Source organism: Pyrgilauda ruficollis, unplaced genomic scaffold, assembly GCF_017590135.1.
Source record: "Pyrgilauda ruficollis isolate IOZ18807 unplaced genomic scaffold, ASM1759013v1 scaffold8, whole genome shotgun sequence".
Taxonomy (NCBI): domain Eukaryota; kingdom Metazoa; phylum Chordata; class Aves; order Passeriformes; family Passeridae; genus Pyrgilauda; species Pyrgilauda ruficollis.
This window is the reverse complement of record NW_024529932.1, coordinates 1,549,111-1,572,779: the sequence shown is the minus strand read 5'-3', so window position 1 is coordinate 1,572,779 and position 23,669 is coordinate 1,549,111. Positions and strand designations below refer to the sequence as shown.

The following is a 23,669-nucleotide window of genomic DNA, read 5'->3' as shown; positions in this document are numbered from 1 at the left end:
ATACTGAATGTAACAAATTGTAACATGATCTTACTGTTTAATCTGTCCAGTTTCTTCGCCTGCAGCATGAAGTACAGAACATCTCAGGAGAGGCTATTGTGATAACTCTGCAAGGAGTTTGTGTTGTTTGTTTTTCCAGTGACACAGAAATAACTAACTTTTGTGGGAGATTGCTGGGGCCTGTGGCTAAACAGATGTTTTTCCAACAGATCTAGGAGTTTAGAGGGTTTTTGTTATTTGAGTGGGGTTTTTTAATTATTATTTTTTAAAGTGACTGTTGCTATTTAGAAAATCTGGGAAGTAACCATACCAGTTTAAGAGTGCTTTGGTGCAATATCTTATTCCATAGTAACGCTGCAGTAAATTGGAAAACTCTCCCATTCCAGTAGAGTTACTCCCAGGCTTCAGGGATTCTGTCAGCATAGTTCAGCACTAAGCAGTCTGTTTGTGGCATTGTTGTTAGACATCCTAAGGAAAGTAAATGTCAAGATTAAGGGAAGTGGGAGCAGAACGGAGCAAACCCAGTGAAGGGAAGAGGGACCATACAAGCCTCAGCATGTTTAAACACACATTTTGCCCTTTTCTCCTTGCAATATATGTGTTGCTTAGAAAACTCGATGTGTTCATTCTGCTTCCAGAGGCCGCTGAGGTGAAAATTTCCTTATTCAGGGTGAAGAAGTCAATTCTAGGTGTTAGACTTTAGCTTTGGCAAGGAAAGCTCGATCCTGTTGCTTTTTTGTTCAAGGAAAGCCAAGAAAAAGAGGCATGGAAAAGAAAAGGGAAAGCTCTTCCTGTCTTTGATGTGCCAGTCATTAATTGCCAAACCACCGTTCCTTAGCCCTCTCAAAGCTATGGCTGGTGCAGGCTTGTTAAGCCCACCCTTCTTGTTAAGCCCTCCCTTTATAAGAGATTGGAAAAAAGGAATAATGAGGTGAGAAGAAAGTGTCAGGGTCCAGTGTATCAGAGCCTTTTACTTTGCTTCATGAGTTGAACAGAAACACCACTGTCAAGCAGTTCTGAGAAAAATTAAGATTTTTAAGAAATCAGAAAGTTGAAATAACAGCAGCCTGCAGCCAGGATGCTTGTGGGTGCTGACATTTCTCTGGCTATTATTTTGTGATGCTTTCTGTGTTTCTGAAGGAGTAGCAAAAGCACCAGTGAGGCAGAGAGAAGCCGGGGAAAATACTAACAAAATAGGGCAGAAAAGCCACAGGCACAAGCAGATGTGCAAGTTCCTCATCCTGGGAGCTGAGTGAGCAGTCCCCTGCTGTGGGGATGGACAATGGGACTTTTTGAATATTCTTTGTTAAAAATTTTTTTTTCTGTATTTCCCATATTTCTCCCTCAGTGATATACCTCCTTCAATGATATACCTCCTATGTGAGGAATTTAGCTGTCAAAAGCCTTTTTCTTGTCAAAAGAATTACTCACAACATGGTGAAGTCTCATTATCTGATCCCAGCTCTCCTGAGGTCATCCAAATCTGGCCCAAGTCCTAGGAGACCCATGGGAGTCTGAGGTGCAGGAGGGGTGGTCAGTCACCAGCACTGAGCAAAGCAGTGGGAATTACAGCAGTGATGTTTTCTAAATGCTGCAAGTTCACAGCGAGTGGGATTAGTTTCTGCTTTAGTTCTTTTCTGTTAGTGGAAAGAGTTTCTTCCTTACTAAGAAGTATCACACGAAACTTTAGGTGTTTGGGGGTTTTTGGTTAGTTTGTTTGTATTTATGTTCATCTGGTTTTTTTGGGTTTTTTTTATGGGAAGGGGTGAGTTTTAACATTTCTCCTGTAATCTGGGATGTATGATGGACTTCTCCCTGATGTTTATTTATGGCATCAGTCCTTGCAGGGAAGGAGAGCACCTTGGTAGTGACTTCTCAGTCCCACCTGTTTGGTTCTCAGGAGCTTCCAAGCCAGAGCTTCCATTGGGGCTTTGCCTTATGAGGTGCATTTCCAAGCTGGAGCAATGCCTCCCAAGTGGGACATGTCCTGGGACCTGGAGGAAAAGTGGGGCCAAGGGCATGTCCTGGTGAGATCCTGACTGACTGGCTCTGGGCACTGAGCTGGCCAGTGCCTCGCTGCCTTCTGCCTTCAGTGTTCTGTAAAAGGCCCTCGGCAGCTCTGTAAACCAGCAGGGCTGCACAAACACAACACCTGACCCAAGAAATCTGGTTTTCCTCCTGCCAGAGGAAACTGTGAATTGGCTGAGTGTTCAGTTCAAGAGGTGTAATGGTATAAACTACCTGCACTGTAAAGTTTTACGAGGTGACAAAGTTTTGTACTCTGGCAATAGTGCAGTTGAGCTGGAGGCCGTAGGGTGCCCTGCCAGGAAAGGGAGGGCAGCAAGAAGGTGAGGAGGGCTTCCCAGCAGGCTGCAGCCTCACTGGCAGCCTGGAGGATGCCTTGAGAGGTGCAAGGCTGCTGCTGCTTCAGTCTGGGACATGCATGGCCAGGCATTTAGTGCTGTGTGAAGAATGGGGCAGAACAAGCTCCAGCTCTCTCATCACCCCTTCTTTCCCCTTTGGGCACGTACTTACATACACTTGGGCTGTGAAATAGGGAGCTAAATACCAAGATATGACAGAGGTATGTCAAGGTGTATTGCTTACTTAGAAGGCAAAATGCCATTTACAGGCCTTACAGATTTTTTGTTGATAGTTTTCACTTTGCAGCAACCCTTCTGCCGGCCCCTCTCCACTAGGATTGGATGGGTCTTATTTCCAAAAGCTAAGAAAATAAGTGCTCGTAAAGGAAACTGCCAGTGGTACTGCTGCCTCTCCCAGCACTTGCTGAGCTTTTAAGTCCAATTCTGATGCAAGTTTGTGAATTTTATAGACATTTGTAACTCATTTATCTGCCACATTGCTGCTGGATCCTTGAGCGGATATTGCCTTTCCTTACGCCTCACAGCAGGAGGCGGTGGGGTCCTGCTCTTGGCAGCACGTGGTTGCTCTTGCTTGGTATTCATGGGCACATTCCTCTGGCTGATGATATATTATTATTGGGCTGGAAGAAAAATAATGCAACCAAGCTCTTATTATTTTCTCCTTTTATCTGTTTAGTCATATTAGTGTGGGATCATCGTTACATAAATGAGCAGGAGATGCAGTCAAGGACATGTTCATTTTTAAAGTCCTCCAATGCTCTTGTACTGCAGTCATTCATCTTCTGTCTTTAATTACAGCAAGTGATCTCAGCGGTACTTAAAAGATTAAATTACTCAATTATTTGAAAAACCCAAATGCAATAACTGTATCTTTTTTCTGATAAATACCAGCCATTGCTGGAAAAGGTTGCCCAAGGCAAAACATATTGGGAGGCCAAGGAGGCCATATTGTAACATTTTGTCTTAACCCAGTGATACCCTTTTAATTTTCATCATTTGCAACCTTTATTTTTATTTGTATTGATAATAACCACAAACTTTTCCATTGCTGTCCTGGTGGTTTCAGCAGTGCAATGAATGTCACTGCCCAACACTTTACAAGTGTTCTGGCAGCTCCTTGGCTGTGGAGAGAAGGACATTAGGACAATCATAGGTTAAAAAGGCAGGGCATCAGCATGGCCAGGCGGTGAACCCCATCCAAGGTGATGCTTGTGCATAGGGGATGGTTCAGTGTTTGGGAAAGGGATGTAATTAAAACACATCCCCAAGGTGATGGCTCTCTCCATGATGAGGTGGATGGGTTCCCTGTTGGCAAAGGTGAGCATCCATGCTGTGCTAGTGGGCAGGCGGGCTTGGGCTCTCCAGCCTTGTAGGAAACAGGAAAGAGGGACAAGAACTGGCTCTGAGATGGTGTTCTGGGTGTCCCACGGCCACAGAGGGAGGTGTTGATGTGTGCTGCATGTCAGCATTGCTGCCAGTACTGCACCAATGCATCTGCAGCAGCTGAGTTTATCCTTCCTGACCAGCAGCCCCATTGCTCACTGGGTATCCCCAAGTACAGCCACTGAACAATGGGAAGTTTTTCCTAAACATTTTTTTTTTGCCTCTTTTGCAAAGCGACAGATGGGGTTGAGCCCAGTTCTGGGGTCCTGGCTAAGGCCCTAATGTAGTCCCTCCTCCCTGGCCCAGGAGAAAAGGAACATGATTCTTCAGGGAAAGACAAATCCAGGGTAAAGAGTTAAAATCCTGTACTTTCTCTTCATAGGTCCAGTTCTGAGTTCCTGTCCTGCTGGGCACCAGACAACACTGGGCAAAACACCAGAGCAGCCATGAACCCACTCTACACTTTGGCCATGGTGGGCTCCTTTCTCATCCTGGCTGGCCAGCAGTGAGGCACAGGCGTGGGGTTTTGGTGTTGATGAAAACTTCCTGCTTTGAACTACCTTTAAAATGAAAGTCTCAGGGCAAAAGAAGGACTCACTGTTTGTTGTCAAACCAGACCAGTTGTGGTGTTCCATGTCCTACTGCCATGAAGAGCGAGCCTGGCTGGTATTAGCAGGGAGCAGTGGGGTGGCCACGTGGGCTGGCAGGCCCTGGGTGGCTCTGGGGGTCAGGCTGCCCTCACCCAGCATCTGTCCCACACACGTGGTGGGGCACTGCTGGCCTGCAGATGCTGCTGCTGAGAGGGTTACTGTCCTCTGCTCCACCACCTATGGTTACCACGTTTATTTAATTAAAAAAAAAAAAAAAAACAACCTAAAAAAAAGTGAGTAATTTGATACACATCCTCTCAAGGAATAGCAGTCATTCCAACAAGGAGCAGGCCAGTGGTCTGGGGAAGGACAGATGGCCCTGCAGCTAATTTGCTCCCATAAATTGCAAGCTGTTGCAAATCCTCCCTGCAGTAAATGCTGGCTCTGTGTTTGTGGCCATGTGTCTATCTTGGAGCTGCTATGAGCAGGAGATAGAGCAGAATATGTAGTTTTAGGCTGTCTTTTCCTTGTGTCTTTTGCAGAATTTAGCATTTTGGTTAAGAAATAAGCTGTAATCCTGTAGCTGGCTGCCAGCAGAGCTCCATGCAACTGCTCTTGCAGCAGAACCAGGTATTCTCTTGCTGAAGCTCCAACACAGCCAGGAGCTCATCCTGTCTCCTTGCAAACTGCTGCTAAAGACCTGCACACTGCAGTTCAAGGCTCTGTTCAAGGCAGAGAGCAGTTCACTGCCTTTAGCCTCTCCGTCTTGCAGGATACTCATCCCTGGGAGTGGATCAAAAGCCCCAGCTTGTCACTGAAATGGGACAGAGCCTTATGGTTATTTTAGTGCTCTGGCCTTCCTGAAGAGAAAGACTCCTCACCCTGGTGTATTTTGTCTCTACTGTGGGACACAGGACATTCTGTACTCAAGCCCTGGCAGGCTGGCCATTACTGACTCCCCGTTGCAGCTGAAGCTTGGACCACCTGGCCATGGTTACCCTGCTTTAAAGGCTGTGTCCTCCTGTGCATCCTGGGCTGGGTTAGAAGGCAGGCATGCAAGGACTGAGTGGGATAGAGGGCTTGCTGTGTTCAGGCAGTGGAAAAGAGCAGTGGAAAATAACTACCTGTGGTCAGAACTAAGGTATCAGGATAGAGATCCTTGTTTCAGAGTTGAAGGCGTGGAGGCAGCTAAGTGTCCAGGTTACTTTTTGTGCAAGAGATGCTGACCTCTGTTAGAGGCATAGAGGCTTTAGTGTCTGGGACCTGCTATGGGGTTAGGGAGGGTATCTCAGGTGAGTGAGACCTCCCCAACATCAGCCTATGTACGACAGGCAAATAGTGCTGTGTTGCAGTGTTGTGACATTTTTGCTCATTTACTCATTAACCTGGACCCACTGCTCTGGCCTGTGTTTGCCCTTGAGTTCCACACGTCCTTGTGTTTGCTGAGCAGAGTCTTGCACAATGGAGCAGGGCAGTCTGCAGTTGCACAGTGGTTTCTGCTCTGCATCCATTGCTGCTCTGGGGGACTTGGCTTTCTACATTGTACTGCTGAGTGGCCCAGGGGTGGCCCCTCAAACTGAGGGTCACAATTTAAAATGTACATTTTAGGAAAATCTCATTGTTACAATTGTTACAAATCTGTGGCTTAATGCCTTGTATTCCTGGTCCTGTCCACCCTGATGTGTAACTGCATTGTAAAAATAGTCTGCCTGGCCTAGCACCCATCCAATTGAAGCCCAGGTGCAGCTGTGGCTGACACATATCTGGCAAGGAGACCGTGACATGATCATACTGAATTCCCATGGGATTGTGAGTGGGTCATGCTGATTTCTGTCTGCAAGGTCTGTGTTCACTCCCCAGCATTTTCACATCGCAGCTGAGCTGGAGCAGCAGTATGTGTTTTCATCCTTTCTTATCTGATTGGCAGGCTCCAGCAGTCTTTTGGATATTTATTCCAATATTTTCACCTCACAGTCATCTCAGGGTGCTCAGCCTGTGCTCTCACCTAACACCTACCAGCCACTTCAGAGAGCAGCACCTCTGAGGCCTGCCAAAATCCTCTGAGGGTGGCACTGATTCTGCAGTGTAAATGCATCAAGCAGAGGGATTGCCCTGCTGGTGACTCCTGCAAGGTGTTGTAGAGAGGACAGGAGCCCAAGAATTCAACACTACAAAGTCTGTGCATACCAGGAGCTGAAACATTAGTGCTGCTAAGTTAAAGACAACCTCATTGCCCTGACATTGCTGCAGTGAGTGGGAGGGAGAAATGGGAATGAGAGTGCATGGCATACAGTGGTTTTTTGCAAGAAAGGATGGACTTACACAGCTGAACATCTCTGCCATGGCAGACACATGGAAAAAAATGCTTCCTTTCAATCCAAATTTTAATACAGAGCTTTCTCTGAATGATGGGCATAAAGGCTTGTCCCCTCCTAGATGGTCTCTCATAGTTGGCTGCTCAGCACCCTGTTTTCTGAGACTCTGCTTCTTTTAGTTAGTCAAGAGAGAGTTGGAGTGGTATAGGCACATGACCTGCTTACAGTTGCAATAGGGTTAATTTTTTTTGCAGCACTGTGCTTTGGATTCAGTATGGGAATAATGTTGGTAACACAGTGATGTTTTGGTTATTATTAAGTAGTGCTCACCCTAAATCAAGGACTTTTCAGTTTCACTGTGCTCTGCCAGTGAGGAGCTGCACAAGAAGCTGGGAGGGAGCATGGCCAGGACAGCTGACCTGAACTGGCCAAAGGGATATTCCATACCACAGAACATCTTGACCAGTATATAAACTGGGAGTTGGCTGGGGGAGACAATTGCTGTTCAGGGATGGGCTGGGCATTGGTCAGTAGGTGGTGACCAACTGTATTGTGCATCATTTGAGTTTCTTGGATTTTATTCCTCTCTTTTTTATCCTCTCGTTAATAATAGCAATAATAATAATAATAATAGCAGCAAAAATTATAAGTAACAACAACAACAACAATAATAATAATTTTGCTTTATTTCAATTATTAAACTGTTCTTAACTGTTCTTAACTCATAGGTTTTACCTCTTTCTGATTCCCTTCCCTGTCCCTCTAGGTGGAGGGATAGAGCTGGGGTTATAACACAACACCCATCCAAAGGAACATTTAATCCATCTGTAGAATGTGTATGACAGAAATCACTATCGTGCCACTGCACCTTTTACTCTTTTGCAATGGCTTGTTGCATTTGAGATGGTTGAAGTCTGGCAATGTGAACCCAGCACTCACCCAGGTCCAGTCACTTCTGTGAACCTAGACCTAAATTATTGACAAGAACACAGATGCAGAAACTTGGCTGAATTTGGAAAACATAACCTTTGCCATGAAGCTCGTGTATACATAAGGATACTACAGGCTAAGTATAATGGACAACATCATTTTGAGCCTGCAGTCATTATCGAAGTCCCACACCAGAATAGTTTAGTGTATAGCAAGTTGCGATAAAGAAATCAATGGCTTAAATTCAGTATTTCCTGAGCCAGTGGATGAAAAAAGAGCACAAAGAAACACGATTCTTTAGTGTATGCAAATTTATTCAACTCTGAAATTATTTATTTACAACTAATGACTGATACCAACTGATGAGGTAAAAATATGAGGTATTGGTATGAGTATAACATTTAAAAATGCAATTACCATAACGTATCAATGTAACAATACAAAATACTGTGGTAGCTGAATGGTAGACATGGCATAATGTGCATTTTGAAGAAATCTTATTTCAATAATACATGGCTTGGAGATGCCAGAAGGTCGTGACAGAGCTTCTGCAAGGGCAGGAAAACAACCCTACCTTGCTAAGGGTGGCAGATGGCACAGGGCCTCTTTCAGCTGAGCAATGACTTGTGAGACAGGATAAAACCACTGTCCAGGTTTTCCCTTCTTTTCCTTAGGACATTATGTATTGCCAGACACTGCCATTCCCAGGGCTAGAAATTCTGTGCCTGTTAATGCTGAGGCTGTATTTATTTATGTAAACTAATGTAGCAGAAGTACTCTAATTGCTCATGTTTTGGAAAACAGCCGGCATGAAATCTGCTGCCATGGCCACAGGCATTTGGGAGGAGGTGCTGCTTTCTGGAATGGCATTCCCAGCTGGGGAGGCACTGTTTGCTCCTGGAAAGGCTGAGCCTGGGCACTGGGGGTGCCCTGCAGCCAGCAGGTGACTGCCAGACCCCACTACAGCCACATAACAGCCCCATGAGTGCTCCCCTGTCTGCAGGACTTAAAGCTCGTGATAGTTGCACATTGCAACTATTGTTGGCCATAAACTCGAGGCAGGAGCTCCCAGGCAGCCAACATCCCTGATCCCAGGACTTGCACAACAAAAATGAGTGACACAGCTCATGGGTGAGGATGACAGTGACTTTTTTTGAGTCCTGCTCCTTCACAAGGACATGCTGGAGCGCTGTGGGTCACCTTGGGTCACCCCGTCCACCCTGAGCTCTCACAGGTGTGCTGCCTCAGCCCACAGGGCTGTTCCCTGCCAGCACAGCCCCCATGTGTGTGCAGGATGGCACGTGGGGTCATGCTCTAGCAGTTGTCACCAAGCACAGTCCACTGCACAGCTCCCACACCTGGGAAATGTTCAAATCTCTGGCTTTGAAGGGACTTCCTCATTCACTGAATTGGGGCACAAAGCTGTAGCTTCACATAGGAAATGCATCCTGCTTAATCCACCTCATACTAATCTTTCTGGATTTTTTTGGAAGGACTGAGCTGAAACACTGGCTGTGAGTGACTCTGCTGGTTTATGGAGCAATAAATAAAGACTAAGTGAACAAATGCGATTAATGAAGAACAGTATTAACAGGCTTGTACATTCTTACTGAGTCATAGATGTAATAACATTTTGGTCGTAGGTTAGTTAAAAAACAAAATGGAGCCCTGCCTCAAAAGCAATGTTGACAAATTATTATTATTACTTTTAAAGCATTCTTCCATTAGCAAAATAATAGGTCCCTGAAAATGAAATTACATAATAGGCTTAAATGGCTCCTACTCCTCATAGTCCTAATCCTGCTCCCACCAATGCCTACAAAGGTGAGATCATGCAGAACAGTGCAATATAAGATGAAAATGCTTGCTGTTACTATAAAAGCAATCTTTCCAAGAATAGTATTTATTTAGTCTTTTAAATGTCCAAGATGTGTTTAAAATCTTAAAAAAGCATAGTTATTTGTATAGTAAGAATATTAAAAGGCGTGGTGTTCATCTGCATGTCTTTGTGTCCACTGGATGTGGAAAACCTGCTTTGGATTAGCCATCTCTATGGGAGAAGGAAAAAACACAGAAACACTCAGAACCTAGACAAAATGCTTACAAAAAATAATTAATTTACAGCTTAATAAGTTACCAGTCTGATTTCAGCCATCTCAGGACACACAGCATTACCTTGTGCTGTCCGAGGATGAGCAGTTACCTGGAACACTGCACACAGTGAGGTCTCTACTGACAGACACCAGTCTTTTAAGGCAACAGGTAAGTTTTCAACAGCTTCCACTAAAAGTCACTATTCTGCAGCTGAACATAAAAGGCCTCTACAATGTCTGTCTCAGATGCATCTCCATGTGTTTTATTTGGTGAGACTGATTCCCTCCTCATTATTTTTAAATGCACTGTAACCGCCTTCTTCCTTAGTTCCTGTAATTCTTCCTACATCTATTTCTAGGTACCTTCTCATAGCACACACAAACACAAAACATATTTGGGAACAGGCATTTGTTATCACACAAATTAGGCCTGGTAGCTCTGTGATAACAGCAAACACAGCTTATGTAGCAGTGACACACTAAGAAACAAGTGACAGGTCCACTTAAGGTCCAACTGATGCAAGTGATTTGCACTGAGTTATATACAAAATAATTAATTTATACATATACATATATATAGATAGAATATAGATAAATATATACATACTGTACATTATTTATTTACAATTAAAATATGCTTCTTAGAAGCCTTTAAATACCAGAGTTATGTAACATACAAGTAATGGCAATAATCTGTTTTTAAAGTAATAAAAGCTCTCTGAAGAAATGTTTAGTTCAATAATCAAAATTAATATTAAGAGTGGATGTGGGGGAGGGGGAAAGGTGAAGTCTCCAGAATAAAAGAACTTTCTTATAAAATTCCTTTTCCAGCTTTGTACAGACCCACGTCTGGTCAGATTTCTGCAGCTTAAATCAGACCTTTGCTTTCAGTATTCCTGTTCCCTGCGAGACCCTGATTTATGCTCACATGCTCCCAGGAACCCTTCATCAGATTTTTGTTTCTGGTCCCTCAGCAATCAGAGGTTGAAATGAGTTTCTGATCCTGGCAACTTCTGCTGCACACAGATGTCCAAAGCCTTTGTTGTACCACTCTGGGGAATGTCCTCTGAAGAAATGAAAAGAGAGTTATTGAGAAATTCAAATACTCAAGAAACATGCCCCACAGAAACATGCTTGCCATGCTTCTAGCTCTGCACTGCCACAGTGGTGGTGGAGATGCAAATACTTGTCTTTTTCAATGTACTCTGAAGTTCTCCCTTGCAGAAATCAAATAAGCAGATTCTGTTTCTAAAATCACATTCTATCAGTGGTAGGCACTGAGTGGAGAGAAGACTGCAGGCAAACTCTGAGACAGCAAAGCTACCTTAACTATGCCCTCTGTTCCTACCTACCTGTTAGCTACCCTAACCATGTTCCCAGCATCTGAGCTTGAGGGTTTTGTTCTGCTGAATGGACATTACTTTGTGCAGATGGGGTACTTACTTTAGGTCAATCCTGCAGATGTGGGTCAGCCTGGCTTTTCCTGAGCCACAGGGCTCTATCAAGTACTGGGAGTCCATCACGATGGCTCGCACAGCTCCCATGAGAGGAGCCTCTTCATGCTCCACAGAGATGGCAACCAGCATGCACATCCCCTTGGGCAAATCCGTCCTCCATGTCCTGCAGGAATAGGTCCAAGATGGAATCACATTAGTGATGGAGTTTTTGAGCACATGAGTAAGAACCAGGATTGAAGTTACAGTCTCTGTGTCTGCCTATCCTTGTTGCCTGCAATGCCAGTGGACTGTCCTTGGAGTCCCTGGCAGAGTTTCATGGCCATGTGGGATGGCCACCCATCTGTGTGGTTCCAGGTGGAGAAATTTTGCTTCTCCACGGGAGTATTTTGTAACCATTAGTATTCTAGGGCATGATAGAGCCTTTTGCAGTCAGACAAAAAGTTTTGGAAAGGAGAAAGACCAAGGATAAGCCATCCAGCAAAAGCTGAAACTGTGCATTGCACCCATGCAGTTTTACAGAACAAGAAATGCAGATTAGTTCAGCAGAAATCCTCACCAATATGAGGATATGAGACTACCCAGGATATGTTTCAAGGGTGTCTGAATTAAAAACAAAATGTCCTCCCATTTCTTTCCTCTCCCAGGTTTCTAGCCTCTCTTACTTGTTGGAGAAGTTTTCTACCAAGTTCCAGATTTGTAGACTTTAATACTTTACATTTTTTTGTTGTTCTCTAAGCATTCTCTACATATCCTTGTGTCTCACATCTTTCTTATCTGCACTGAATCTCAGAGGATAGGTCTGTGCTCTTTCCTATGCTGTGGGAAGAAATGAGAAATTCCCACTGTGCTGTGCAACATGCATCATCTTGCTGTGGATTGTCTGAGACAGGGGTTATGCTGCCTTGGGAAGTGTCATATTTTAGCAGGTAAGCTGCTTTCAAGGACTGTTGAAATTTGGACTTCAGCAGATAATTTTAACATTCTGCATTTTTCTTACATGAAAGGGAGCTGTTATTCAAGACACTGCAGGAAGATACTGACCAGAAGGTTTTACATGTGCCTGGGCATTAATAAAATTGAAGAGCTATCTTGGCAGATGAAATATGGGAGAAGGAAATCACAGCTGAGATCCAGTACGAAAAATGCTGAACCACCTCCTGCAAGTGCCTGCACAGTGTTTAGATGTGCCCACATCATTTTGGTAACTACCCAGCCCTCCCTGGGCCATTTGAGAAGTGGAAAGTTCTCTATCCCAGAGATTTCAGAAGATTTTGGTTTCCTGTTCCCAGTCATGTGGATTTAGGCCAGTTTCAGTAGTTCTTTAAATACCTTACAGTAGTAAAATCAGGCATGGCACCTAACTCACCAACATGCTGTCATACTTAATGAAAATGAAACACTTGTGGATTCTGTAATAAAAGTGATGCCTGTGCAGGGCAGCTGAGAACCGTTTCATATCCCAGGCATATGAAACATTTCTCCTCTCCTTTTACCATCAGAGTCTTCTCTAGGGAGCCTAATCCCCTTGTTGTGACTGTCACATTGAAAAAAAAGGGAACAACTAAGTTGATCCTTTCACAGCCCAAAGTTTGACTGAGAAAGAGAAAATTGCCATCTGTTAAAATATATTTATTCATGTCCCCAGAGGTGTATTATAATTTCACTGTTCACTTCCCACCAATCATAAGGTATCAAATTGACTGCGGTATTGCTGGGTAACCTTGCTCTAGACTTAATGAAATCAATCAAAAGAGATAAACAACAGAATCTGACAGATCTGCCTGATGGCTGTTTTCAGCCCTTAAGAACCCACCAGGATTCATTTTTATGATATGTATTTCAGTCCTCGAGGGTCATTCTGCCTGGGTCAGTGAAAAGAATGAGAACTCGATAGCAGGATTTTCCTTTAACTGATGTGACTGCACAGCAGGTCTTTAAAGAACATAAACCACCACCGAAACCTAATAGTGAACTAAGTGGCAAATGAGAGGACCAAATTACGGTCATCAAGACCTCCCCGCCGCTCGCAGACCATCTTCTTGGTGCCATGCAGAGGGCCAAATTTATCACTGGTTCAGGCTAATGACATTATATAAGAAGATTATTTATAAAATAATGATATATATATAATTATATAAAATATATAATAGATATTTGATTATAAAATAGTTAATTTAACCCAGTATACTGTGGTAAGGCAAAAGATATAGAGTAATGGGAGAATTGGTTACAGAAAGCATTTTTAAAATCTTCCCCTAAGAGTTCCAATAATTCTTCCCTTATACCAACAATATCTGCATGTTGTCATCCTTTAAGAGACTACTGAAGTTCATAAAAGGGATGTACTTTTGTAATTATATTTTATTTGGCTCATCTTTTTCCTTCAATCTCCATTCCCTTTAATACAATTCTGACTCCCTGTACTACTTCCTTTGTCAAAACTGCTTTGTATTTCTCTGGCACATCATTTCAATCAAAGAAAGCAGGGACCAAAAGTAGGAATGCACAAAATCATCCTAAAATAAATAACTGTAGGACTGACCCTGTAAGTGAAATATGTCAGCAGCTCCACAATAGCTCCTAGCAAGCAAAGGCCCAGATTTCAAAGACAGAAGAGGGTTTTTTTGACTATTTTGTACAGGCAGATAGACAATGGCAGAACTGGAATTGAATGTGGAATATTGATACACAGCTGTACATTTATTTAAGAGAAGTCATCCCCTGGAAGAGAGAATACAAATCTACTGCCTCTTTTTGTTCATTTCCACACTAAGATTTTTATGGATCAGCATTTCTTCATTTAAAAAGACTCCAACTGAAAATTTAAGATAATAACTTATATAGGCACTGGATAACAGCCTTAGCTTAAAAGCACCACTATCTTCTCTTCTAAACATTTGTCTCTTAAACATCAAACATTCCCCAGAGAACAGCAAAAGCAGCATAAAAACAATTGGGTTCTATTTGCACTGTTTTGACAACAAACAAAGCTAAGAGAGAAGAGCAGCTATTATCAGACATCTGTTCTGAGGAAGAAATTATATTTATGGCCTCAGGAGCATGTGCTGCTCAAATTACATCAGAGAAAAGGTCAGCATGCTGTAGGTGTATGACTAATTCAGTTTGAGAAATCAGCACTGCTGCCCAGAAGTAGAGTTCCTGGAGAGCAATTACACAGATGTGAAGGCTGAGATAAATCCAGATCTTCTTTATGCACTGCAGGAGGCAAAGGTAGCAGAGAGCCGCCCTCGGCTTACCTGAGAACAACAAAGTCTCGGACAGGGTGAGGAGCCATGGTGTTCAAAACATACTGGTAAACTTCTGTCTGCTTGTCCAGGCTTTCCACCACCTTCCACTGCAAGAAGTCCTCGTCCCAGAGGTGACGTTCTCTCAGCACTCGGTTCAGGACAACTGATGGGGGGGCTTCAACTTCAACTGAGGCTTTCCAAAGCCTTAGTGGGTTCCCATCCCCAACCTGGAGTGAAGCAAGAAGAACACAAACCCCGATAATTTACATGCCTATGTTCAGCAGATGATAATTGAAGACAAAATCTCAATGTGTGTGTCTGACTTCAGCTTAAGAACATTCATATTTCCCTGCTAATCATTACTATTATTGCTATTGCTGCTGCTCTACTAGTCCTGGATGGAAACCTGAAGTGATTCATTACTCTGCTCTCACAACAGAATATATCTGGACTAGTTCCCATAGTGCCAGTGAGGTTCTGCATTACTTCTGGTGTCACAGACACTTTTCCAAGTCCAAACAACCTAAGTGTAATGATGAATATTTTTCTGCAGAAGTAAAAAGAGATGAGAGACTGAAACCCTGGGGTGAAATAAAGCAACTGCCTTAGGCAATCTTATACACTACCTGGGACTGAGGGTGCATTAACCCTCCTGGTTAATTTTGTGGGAGCAGAATATACATTGACTCAGTTATGTGTCAGGTACACAGATGTTTGCTCCTCAAAACAGCTGCAAGGGAGGTGTTGGGAAAACACCTTTCAAAGAGCACAGACTATTTGCTAACTCCTTCTTGCTTACAGATCCTGTTTCTTGGAACACCTCCACAGCTTACATTAAGGGGAGCAGAAATTGCTGGGCTATGCACAAGGTGAATATCCTAGACTGCACACATGCAGCTTTTCTGCATGGTTTTAGGGCTCCTATTTCAGGCAGTAAACAAGCTAACTGTAATCACTGGATCTTGCAAGCCCTGCTTTTCTAAACCTTCCCTACCCTACCATTGTCATATACCAATGTGAGTACTTTGGAAACCTCTAGTACCTCCCATAGAGCCAGGACTGTTTCCCCAGAAACCCACCTTCCTCACCTCCCACCTTAAATTATTTCATGTAGTAATTCTTTCTCCCCAAAGCTTTCAGTTCCCCATTTCCCCTGCCCTGGAGCCCCAAACTCCCAATCCCCTCTGTAGTCTCACAGGTCCTTGACCTCCAGCCATAAAGGCCTCTATTGCCTCTCTCCCATCTCCCACATCCTGCTCCCACCTGAGCCCTGTTACTCTCTCCCTGACCTCCCACAGTCCCTCCCCGGAGAGGTCACTCACAGAAGCTGGCTACAAACCACAGTAACTGCAATTTCTTTGCCCTGACAGAGGGGTTGCACTTTCCCAAGCTGGGGTAATGCTGCCTCCTGCCCCCTCACCATCCAGGATCTCACATTCCTCTGAGTGCTCTTCTCCTGCCTAGCTAGTGTCACCCACCCCTAATCCATCCCCTCTTGCTAACTGCTGCTGGTTTGGAGACCACTGCTTTAATACTGCATTTCTAGCAGCCCTGAACTCCATTCTCTGCAGGGACCCTGCAGCACCCTCTGCCTCACTGCAGTGGTCTGGCTTTCTCTGAATAAGTGATGGAGCCTAAAACAAATTCAGAAATTTTAATAAAAGCTGCAGTATCAAAAATCCACATGAAAAAAAGGACAAAAGGATCAGGGATAAAATTTGCCTGCTTAAAAAAGCATAGGAGAGCCTGAAGAAGTTTTGTAGTTACCTATGTTCTAGCTGTGTTCTCCAAACTGCTAGCAAACTTCAAGAACTGGTCAAAAACTTTTCATTTGACTTTGTCCCCCAGTCAAAGAGCTTGCCCAGGTAATGCTCTCTGTTGTTTAACATCTCAGCTCACTCTCTGGTTGTGTTGTTCACTTACTTGATCTATTTTGGAGAACCCAGCTTGCTTTCTATGCCTTTTTCTGGAATCTCGTACTTGAATCACTATTGCATTACATTTAAACTGATTTTAGTAATATTTTAAAAAATAATAATAATGAAAGAGTGCCTTGCCAGAAAGAAGGGTGTGAGTTTTGCCATGCAACATGCCATATGAGTGCCCCATAGCTGAGCTGCATTTTGCTTTGGTTTCTTTACTGCTTCTTTCATGTCTCCCCAAATTACCTTTTTGTAGGCGAGTTCTGTGTTCTCTACACTGGAACATGTGACCCATCCTTTGAATTTCTCTTTTGCTTCTTTCTGGAGATTCTGCATGAGAGTTTCCAGGTACATCTGATAGTTCCCTCCTTCCTCATCCACTTGTTTCCCAAGCTCGTCCAGGGTAGGAGAATGCACTTCTGCATCAACATAGGAGTTTCGGGATTGGGTGATCATCTCGTGTGGGACCTGTGCCACAGAACGGAGGGAAAACACACAGGGAAAATCTCCTGCTGAGAACTTTTCCTTAAAACAATGTGTTTTTAGGCTGATGGACCATTCAGCATCCAATTTTATGAACCTAGAATCTGCAAAATGCACACCAATTTCTGTCTTTATGCAAGATGAGACATCAAAGTAGTCTAATAAAACAGCCCATGGCTCAGAACAGCACTACTCATGCAGAACCACGTTAGACTGATCAGCTGGATGTCAATACACCACTCTGACTCCTTTAGCCCTCAGAAATATTGCCTTGTGCTTCTGGGAAAGAAGATACGAGCATTTGCTCTCCTCCAGCTGCAGTGTAAGTAGCTGCAGGAATGACTGCAGGTCTCTATGTGATTTTTACTTTATTGCATGACACACAGAAATAAAGTGTATAGGCAATTATTTTTAACATGAGCAAGTTTTATTTGAGGCCTTAAAAGCATTGTAATAAAATTTTACACTAGCAGATTTTGATTTGAATTAGTCTAAAATTTCTGAATCCAGTGGTTTGGGTTGAAAACTGTCACAGAATAATTACCCTGCATCTTTTGAATACTAAAAGGGAACTGCCGTAAAGAAATGAGATAAATAAAGTTTGTATGAAGCAAGTTTACATATAAGTGAGGCACCAATCTCTGAGCTAACACAAGACAGAAAATATAAGCGTAAACATAAATACTTCAAAGGCTGTTGAATTATGTGGCCATGAATAATGCTGTTTGAGTCTCTCACTCACCTCAAAAAGTTTGTTGCATTCCATTATCATGTGAGCAAGTCCCTGAGTAGCTGCCAGGTTTTCACTGAGGTCCTTCTGATCTGGCTTCCCTGTTGCATATTTTTTCTGTATTACTCTGTAATTGAATTCAGTATCTCAGGTAAAGAGCTGAATCTTTTTAATATGAAAGCAAAAACCAGCAGGATACTCCCAACATCAGAGAGAAAAAACCCCTATCTTTAGTTTCTGTTTATCAACAAGGCTGCTCAAACTGTTGGGCCTTTTTTAAAGGAAAAATGTTTACCTCAAATATTGTTCAGCCAAAGGTAAAAGCAGGAAAGGTTATGCATATCCTGCATGATGTGTTGTACATTTTGAAATGGATTTTTAACAGACATGATGTAAAGCGGTTTACATTGTTACTTCTTAAAGCCCTTGTTCAGACATGGGTTATACATGTAATTGACCAAGAATCTCAGTGTATTTTGAACCAGATGGAAGGGAAAAAAGTCAAGAGGGACCACTAATGTTTAGCCAGGCTATGCCCTGTTTAGTCTACACTCACCATGTTACAATTTTAATGTGGCCTGAAATAAACCCTGTTTCCTGAATGGCAGAATGTAGACAGTAAATTGAAAGTGAAAAAAACCCACTCATTGAAAATCTACAAATCAAAATTCTTTAAAACATGGTTAATCTTTGACTTCAACCAGAGAAAAATCAGCCCCTTTTCCTTTACAGAAGTCAACATTACTCATGCAAAACTCACTAGTGCCCCATTGAAAATTCCACATGGAAAGCAGGCACTGCATGTTCACAACAGACAACCCGAAATGCCTGCTGGGCTTGTGAAAACAAGTGTGCTTCTGGCTCTGCAGCAGGGGTTTTCCCCTCTTACTGAGCCATGCCCTGTTTAATGTGTGCTGGAAAGCAGATGGCTTGGAAAATTTTTCCTGCATACCACTGAATACATCACTCTATATTCAGGACGTGACTATTTATAATGCTGAGAAGAAACATACCTTGGTGAACTTTCTTTCTTCACTATATTGAGATGGAAGAGGGAAGGGGCCAGACAGACAGCGATGTTCATGGGAGTCATCTGATTTTCCTCCACAGAGGTGACGTCGCTGAGGAAGCAGAGCAGGGTCTGCAGAACCTCCCTGTTCTCGTCGGCCATGAGCATGATGGCCGCCTGCACCGCCTGCAGCCGCTGCTCCTTGGGGACATCTGGGAAGGAGCAAGGGACGTCCAGGGGGTCAGTTGTAAGATCAGGTAAGGAGCCGAAAAGATAAAGTTACCACAGACATTCACAGTCCCCTCAAGTGCTCAAAACCCACACAGATGTGGTGCTTAGGGACGTGTTTCAGCGGTGGACCTGGCAGTGTTAGGTTAGTGCTTGACTCACAGAAGTCTTTCCCGACCTTAGCAATGGCTTTGTGATGGGGCAGATGACAGGAGAGCAAGGGGAAAAGATCAGCTGCTCCTGATCTGCTCCTCCTTCTGTTCCTCCACAAAGCACAGCTTCCCTTGCCAGTGTTTGGCATTTCTCTGTTTGTTTGAGGGGCTGCTCCCAAGAAAGACACTGGACTTCATTTGAAGTTTGTGAAGGGAGAATAGCACTCAGTACTTATAGCTTTAAATGATATTTTTGAGGTTTTCTTTGTCTCGTGGCAAGACAGAACTTTAAGTTTTAGGGAAGCTTCAGGAACACTTAGATTTGTGTCCTAAACCAGAGAAGAGTTTGGTGAAAGAAGTAGTGGAAATGCTTAAATAGCACCGCAGACAGATTCATTTCTGAAACTACCATAAGTTCTCTCAGTTTGGACTTCGAGTCCTCCTCTGGGTATTACATACTCTCTATAATCGAGTGGAAGAAGAACAAAAGCAGATTTACAGTAGAGGGAACAGCCAGCTTTTAAGATTTGACTGCTAGCCTTGTACAAGCACTTTATTTTAAAAGCTTTCAGACATGAAAGACAAAATGAACACAGCTCAATACTTCTAAAGTTTCTGAAAGCAGCAAGGCCGGGTTTTTCTGAGAAGTCAGGGGAGCCTTTGCTATATCCATGCAATGTGTCTTTTCTTCCCACAACATCTCCTGGTAATCCCTCCCTCCCCTTTATTGTTGCTCTGATGGGTCTGGTACATGAAGCAGAAGACCAGCCAGTGCTTCAAGTCACAGGTAAACATTAAATAACTGGGAGTTTTAGGAAAATGGAGGAAGTTTCATCAATGGTATGCCATATAGACTACTACACTAATAATCTCATCCCAAATCCTATGTGTTACAGCTATTCAAGCCATTCTGGATATATGAAAAAGATCTTGGATATAGGAAAAATATCTTCAGCGAGTCCCAGAAAATCAGAAATCTCTTGCCAATACACTAGGAGAGGAAAAATCCTTCCTAACTTCACATTAACAATTTGTTAAACAGAACAAAGAGCAAGAAAAGGTCTCAGCTACAGATTAGTTTAATTGCAGATGTTATGAAATACAATTGGTATCCCGGAAATATTCAACATTTTTCTTTCTGTGAAGGGAGTTTTGTCAGTACTGTCTGAAACAGAAAAATATATTTGTTGTTGGTCACATGGAAAAAAACCCCTTGCTACTCATTCTTCATCCAAACAATATTTTCTGATGTCTACAGAGCCCATATTTTCTTGTTCCTACCTTGGTTTAAAGAGACTTATCCTCAAGTCTTTCTGAAATCCTTTAAGTCCTGGTGCATTTTAGCAATCTTAGCTCATCTTTTCCCCTTCTGACCAATGGAAAGAGAAGTTCCTCAGATTTCCTGCTGCAGCACCACACAGACATTACAGAGTCAGCACATGCCTCTTTTTACATTTTTTGTTGGCTGGTATCAGTGTTTCCCCATCCAGCCCCATGTCTTGGAAAAGGGGAGCCCTTCTGGCTCCAGACCTGCTTATGCTGATGCCACTGGGATCTGCCATCTCTCTCTTCCTGTAGCAAGGGGGTAATTTACTTGCAGTCTCTTCACTGCAAAGAGACATCCCCAATTTTCATCAATAGTTTAGAGGTGATTTGTTTCCAAGGACATGCAGAACATGTCCTTGCAGTGGATAATCTTCTCCTTGGCAATCTCCCCATGGAAATGGTTGTGACTGCCATTTTATTGGCAGTCAGAGTTCCTGTTGCTTTTCTGAACAAGCTTATTAGTGTGTGTGCAGACAGACAACTTGTGAGCGGGAAAAAAGAAGGGGAAATGATGGTCCAGGGCTAGGCACCAACTCTTGCAGTTAACTTGTGTCCCAAGACATTGGGAACAGCCAAACTCACTGAATTTATTTGCAGTGCTGTCTCTCACATGCAGAGTCCCAGCGTTCTCTACCAGCTACAGACACTGTGGTGGTAAATTCATTAGTGACTGCATGCCACAGACAGATTTTTACAGTAAAGGGAAGCAACGGAAGTATCTGAGATTCTTAAGCACTGGGATTACACAGTGTTTTAAAATGGCTTTCTATTGTTTTGGCAGCTGAAACGTCTGCAAGTGAAAAGACTAGACACACTTCTCTTTAGTGCTTCCAATTATTTGGCTTAGGCTGGCTGCATCTGCCAGAGTGCTGGCTGACTGGCCCTCATAATGGACATTGTCAGGAAAAAAACTCTAATTCCTCTGGCTGTTCAGTGTTTTCCTCACTGTTTATTTCTCCCTCAGTCTGGAGAAGAGATACACAGTCATTTCCTGATTCACAGGGACTTTCATTATTCTGATGCATCTCAGATTTTTCTGAAGATTGCTTATGCTGGAAAGAAAAGAAGAAATCCCCTAGTTTCTTTCTTTCTCTATGAGTTCTTTACATAGAGCTTATGATCTACATGAAGACAGCTTGTTTTTGCATGTACATTTTATTGACTATAATGAAAAAACAAATAGTCAAAAATCACAGCAAGGAAGGGAACTGCAGAGACACATATTCTCATGGTCAAGTACCACTTCTCCATGCTCAGAAGACTCACTTATATTGAGATATAAGTGCATGAAATGGGCACACAGTTTAAATAAATCTGACAAAAATATAAGTCTTTAAGCTCTTTTATGTCCGGCAGCCTGTTCTTCTTCTTCTTTCTGATTGTGAGGCTGGTATGAACATTGTCTTTCCATTGAATTTGACACTGAAATGTTTAGGTGGTTCTAAAGACCTGTTAGTGAAAGATTTTGAGGGCAGGGGGTTTTTATATCTCAAAGGCCAGCAGAAAGAAACCTATCAACTGTTAACACACCAAAATCATTTACAGGACATTGTTATATAACTTATAACAATTTCTAATTGTTTATAATAAAAGAAATATGTAGAGACATCAACTTACATTGGTAGATGTGCAGAAAAGTCTCTCCTAGTTTACTTGTGAGGAGAGGTTCTGGCAAGTCCCTGAAGAATTGCTTGACCATGTCAGCCACATCGTATGCTGACTGGTCTTCATAGCTGACGTTTTCTGGGGAGCTCTCGTTCATCTGACGCAGGGCCTGGATTCGGGATTTCACTCCAGATTTCCGAAACAGACCCACCTAAAAATGTACCGTGTTGAGTTGGGTAAAGGGGAAAGTGGCACTTGAAGAATATATATCAGGTATATACATTTATATCTGGGGACTTGGATCATGACCAAAGCTTGGGTTGCTTATTTCACTCTAGGCAAGAAGGAGGAAAATGTGCAAATGCAATTGATGGTCCTACAAGTCTCACAGGCATGCACAGGCTCCCACAGAAGGATTGCAGGAGTTAATAATGCTGCTGCTCTCTGTCCCATCCTAGAGAGTTGGTTCAGAGTGCCTTGTGGTTTCTCTGCTGCCTGAGAAGTTTAAGCAAGATGCTCTGCTGATATAAATCAGCCTGGCTTGCTTGGCTTGGGTGACTGTCTGTTGATTTACTCCAGCTGAGAATCTGGCCCCTCATGTTTATTTGGGTATATATTTTGAAGACTAAAAAGAAAATATTATCCTTAGCTAAGTAATAAATGTTGTGGCAAAAGATTTGTACTTCCTGGTAGAGCTTTAAAATCAAGATTAAATGTATTTTTTCCCTTTCCAGCTCTCTGCTTCCAAGAGTTCTCCCAAATCCCATTGAAAAGTCCAGTTCGAGAGTGGGGGCCACAGAGGGATTACTTGTGCAGTGTCACTAAGATACATTTTTATCCTGTTTGCTTTCTATTTTGAAAGGAAGTGGTAATTCTTCCAATGATGCCTTCAAGGCAGGGCTGCCCTTTCTTGTCCTTCTCCACCCGCGGAATTCCCCCTGGGGTGAATTCCTGGGCCTCAACCACATTATTTATTCCCAAGTGAGTTTACAGTGTTTCATTTGGGAAGTGTTAACACTGTTTTCCCTTCAGTTTTGCAGGGAAAAAGGTGAAACACTGAGACAGACCTATGGGAAAGGCACGTTTCCAGTTAGGAATTATAGACCCTTTTTCCTGTGTGGTTGCTGTCTCGCTGGTGATCCATGCAGCTTCCTGCATGGCACAGTCCACCAACAAACAGTAAAGGCAAGGGAATAATGCCTTCTTGCCTTCTCCCCCTTACTTCCAAGTAAGAAGCAGCACAGAGTTCACAGAGGACCCTCCTCTCTCTAGAACACCGCCCATGCTCACCTGGAGGGTATTTAGGACTTTGGTTAACTCGCACATTCATGGCACTAATGACATGGATCTCAGTTCTGTGAGGGGCTATATTTATTTACTAACTTATATAGAGATGAACCGCTGCACCAGACTGGCTGTGAGGCAGCTCTTCTATGTCTTCTTACTGATGAATTTAGTGTCACTTGAGAGCTAAATTTATGTACAGGAAGTAGAGGACTGGAGTGTGCCCTGTGGTCTGTATTTACGATCCAAGTGAAGCTCTGCTCTTCTTCCTGGCAAGAGCATACAAGAAAGAGCATCCAGCTCTTTTCATCTGGTTTTCCCTTTCCCTTTCTCTTTCTCTTCTTATTTTTAAATGCCTTTTCCTCTTAGAAATGTGTGCTGAAGATGAAGAAGACAGACTTGCTAATTCTGTCCAAAAAATAAAATTTTGGCCTGTGGTGGATAAATGTCAGACCAGAGGCTCAGTTCTCTCCTTTTGATGGAAAGTGTTCTTGCTGGGATAAACAACCATTAAAAACTTCTAGCTAAGT

General features: G+C 43.1%; 1 protein-coding gene across 11 annotated transcripts in view; it reads right to left on the bottom strand.

Moving 5' to 3' along the window:
• Positions 1–7,898: 7,898 nt before the first annotated feature.
• The window catches only part of STARD13 (StAR related lipid transfer domain containing 13), a 287,066-nt gene continuing 271,295 nt past the window's right edge, over positions 7,899–23,669 (bottom strand). For all 11 annotated transcript variants that reach the window (XM_041487316.1, XM_041487313.1, XM_041487314.1 and 8 more), the window contains 7 exons: positions 21,868–22,066; positions 18,549–18,756; positions 17,548–17,662; positions 16,569–16,790; positions 14,410–14,627; positions 11,139–11,315; positions 7,899–10,761 (listed from right to left, as the gene is read on the bottom strand). In XM_041487316.1, the coding sequence (XP_041343250.1) occupies positions 10,644–10,761; positions 11,139–11,315; positions 14,410–14,627; positions 16,569–16,790; positions 17,548–17,662; positions 18,549–18,756; positions 21,868–22,066 (1,257 nt within the window). In that variant the 3' untranslated portion in view covers positions 7,899–10,643. The remainder of the gene's footprint in view (positions 10,762–11,138; positions 11,316–14,409; positions 14,628–16,568; positions 16,791–17,547; positions 17,663–18,548; positions 18,757–21,867; positions 22,067–23,669) is intronic.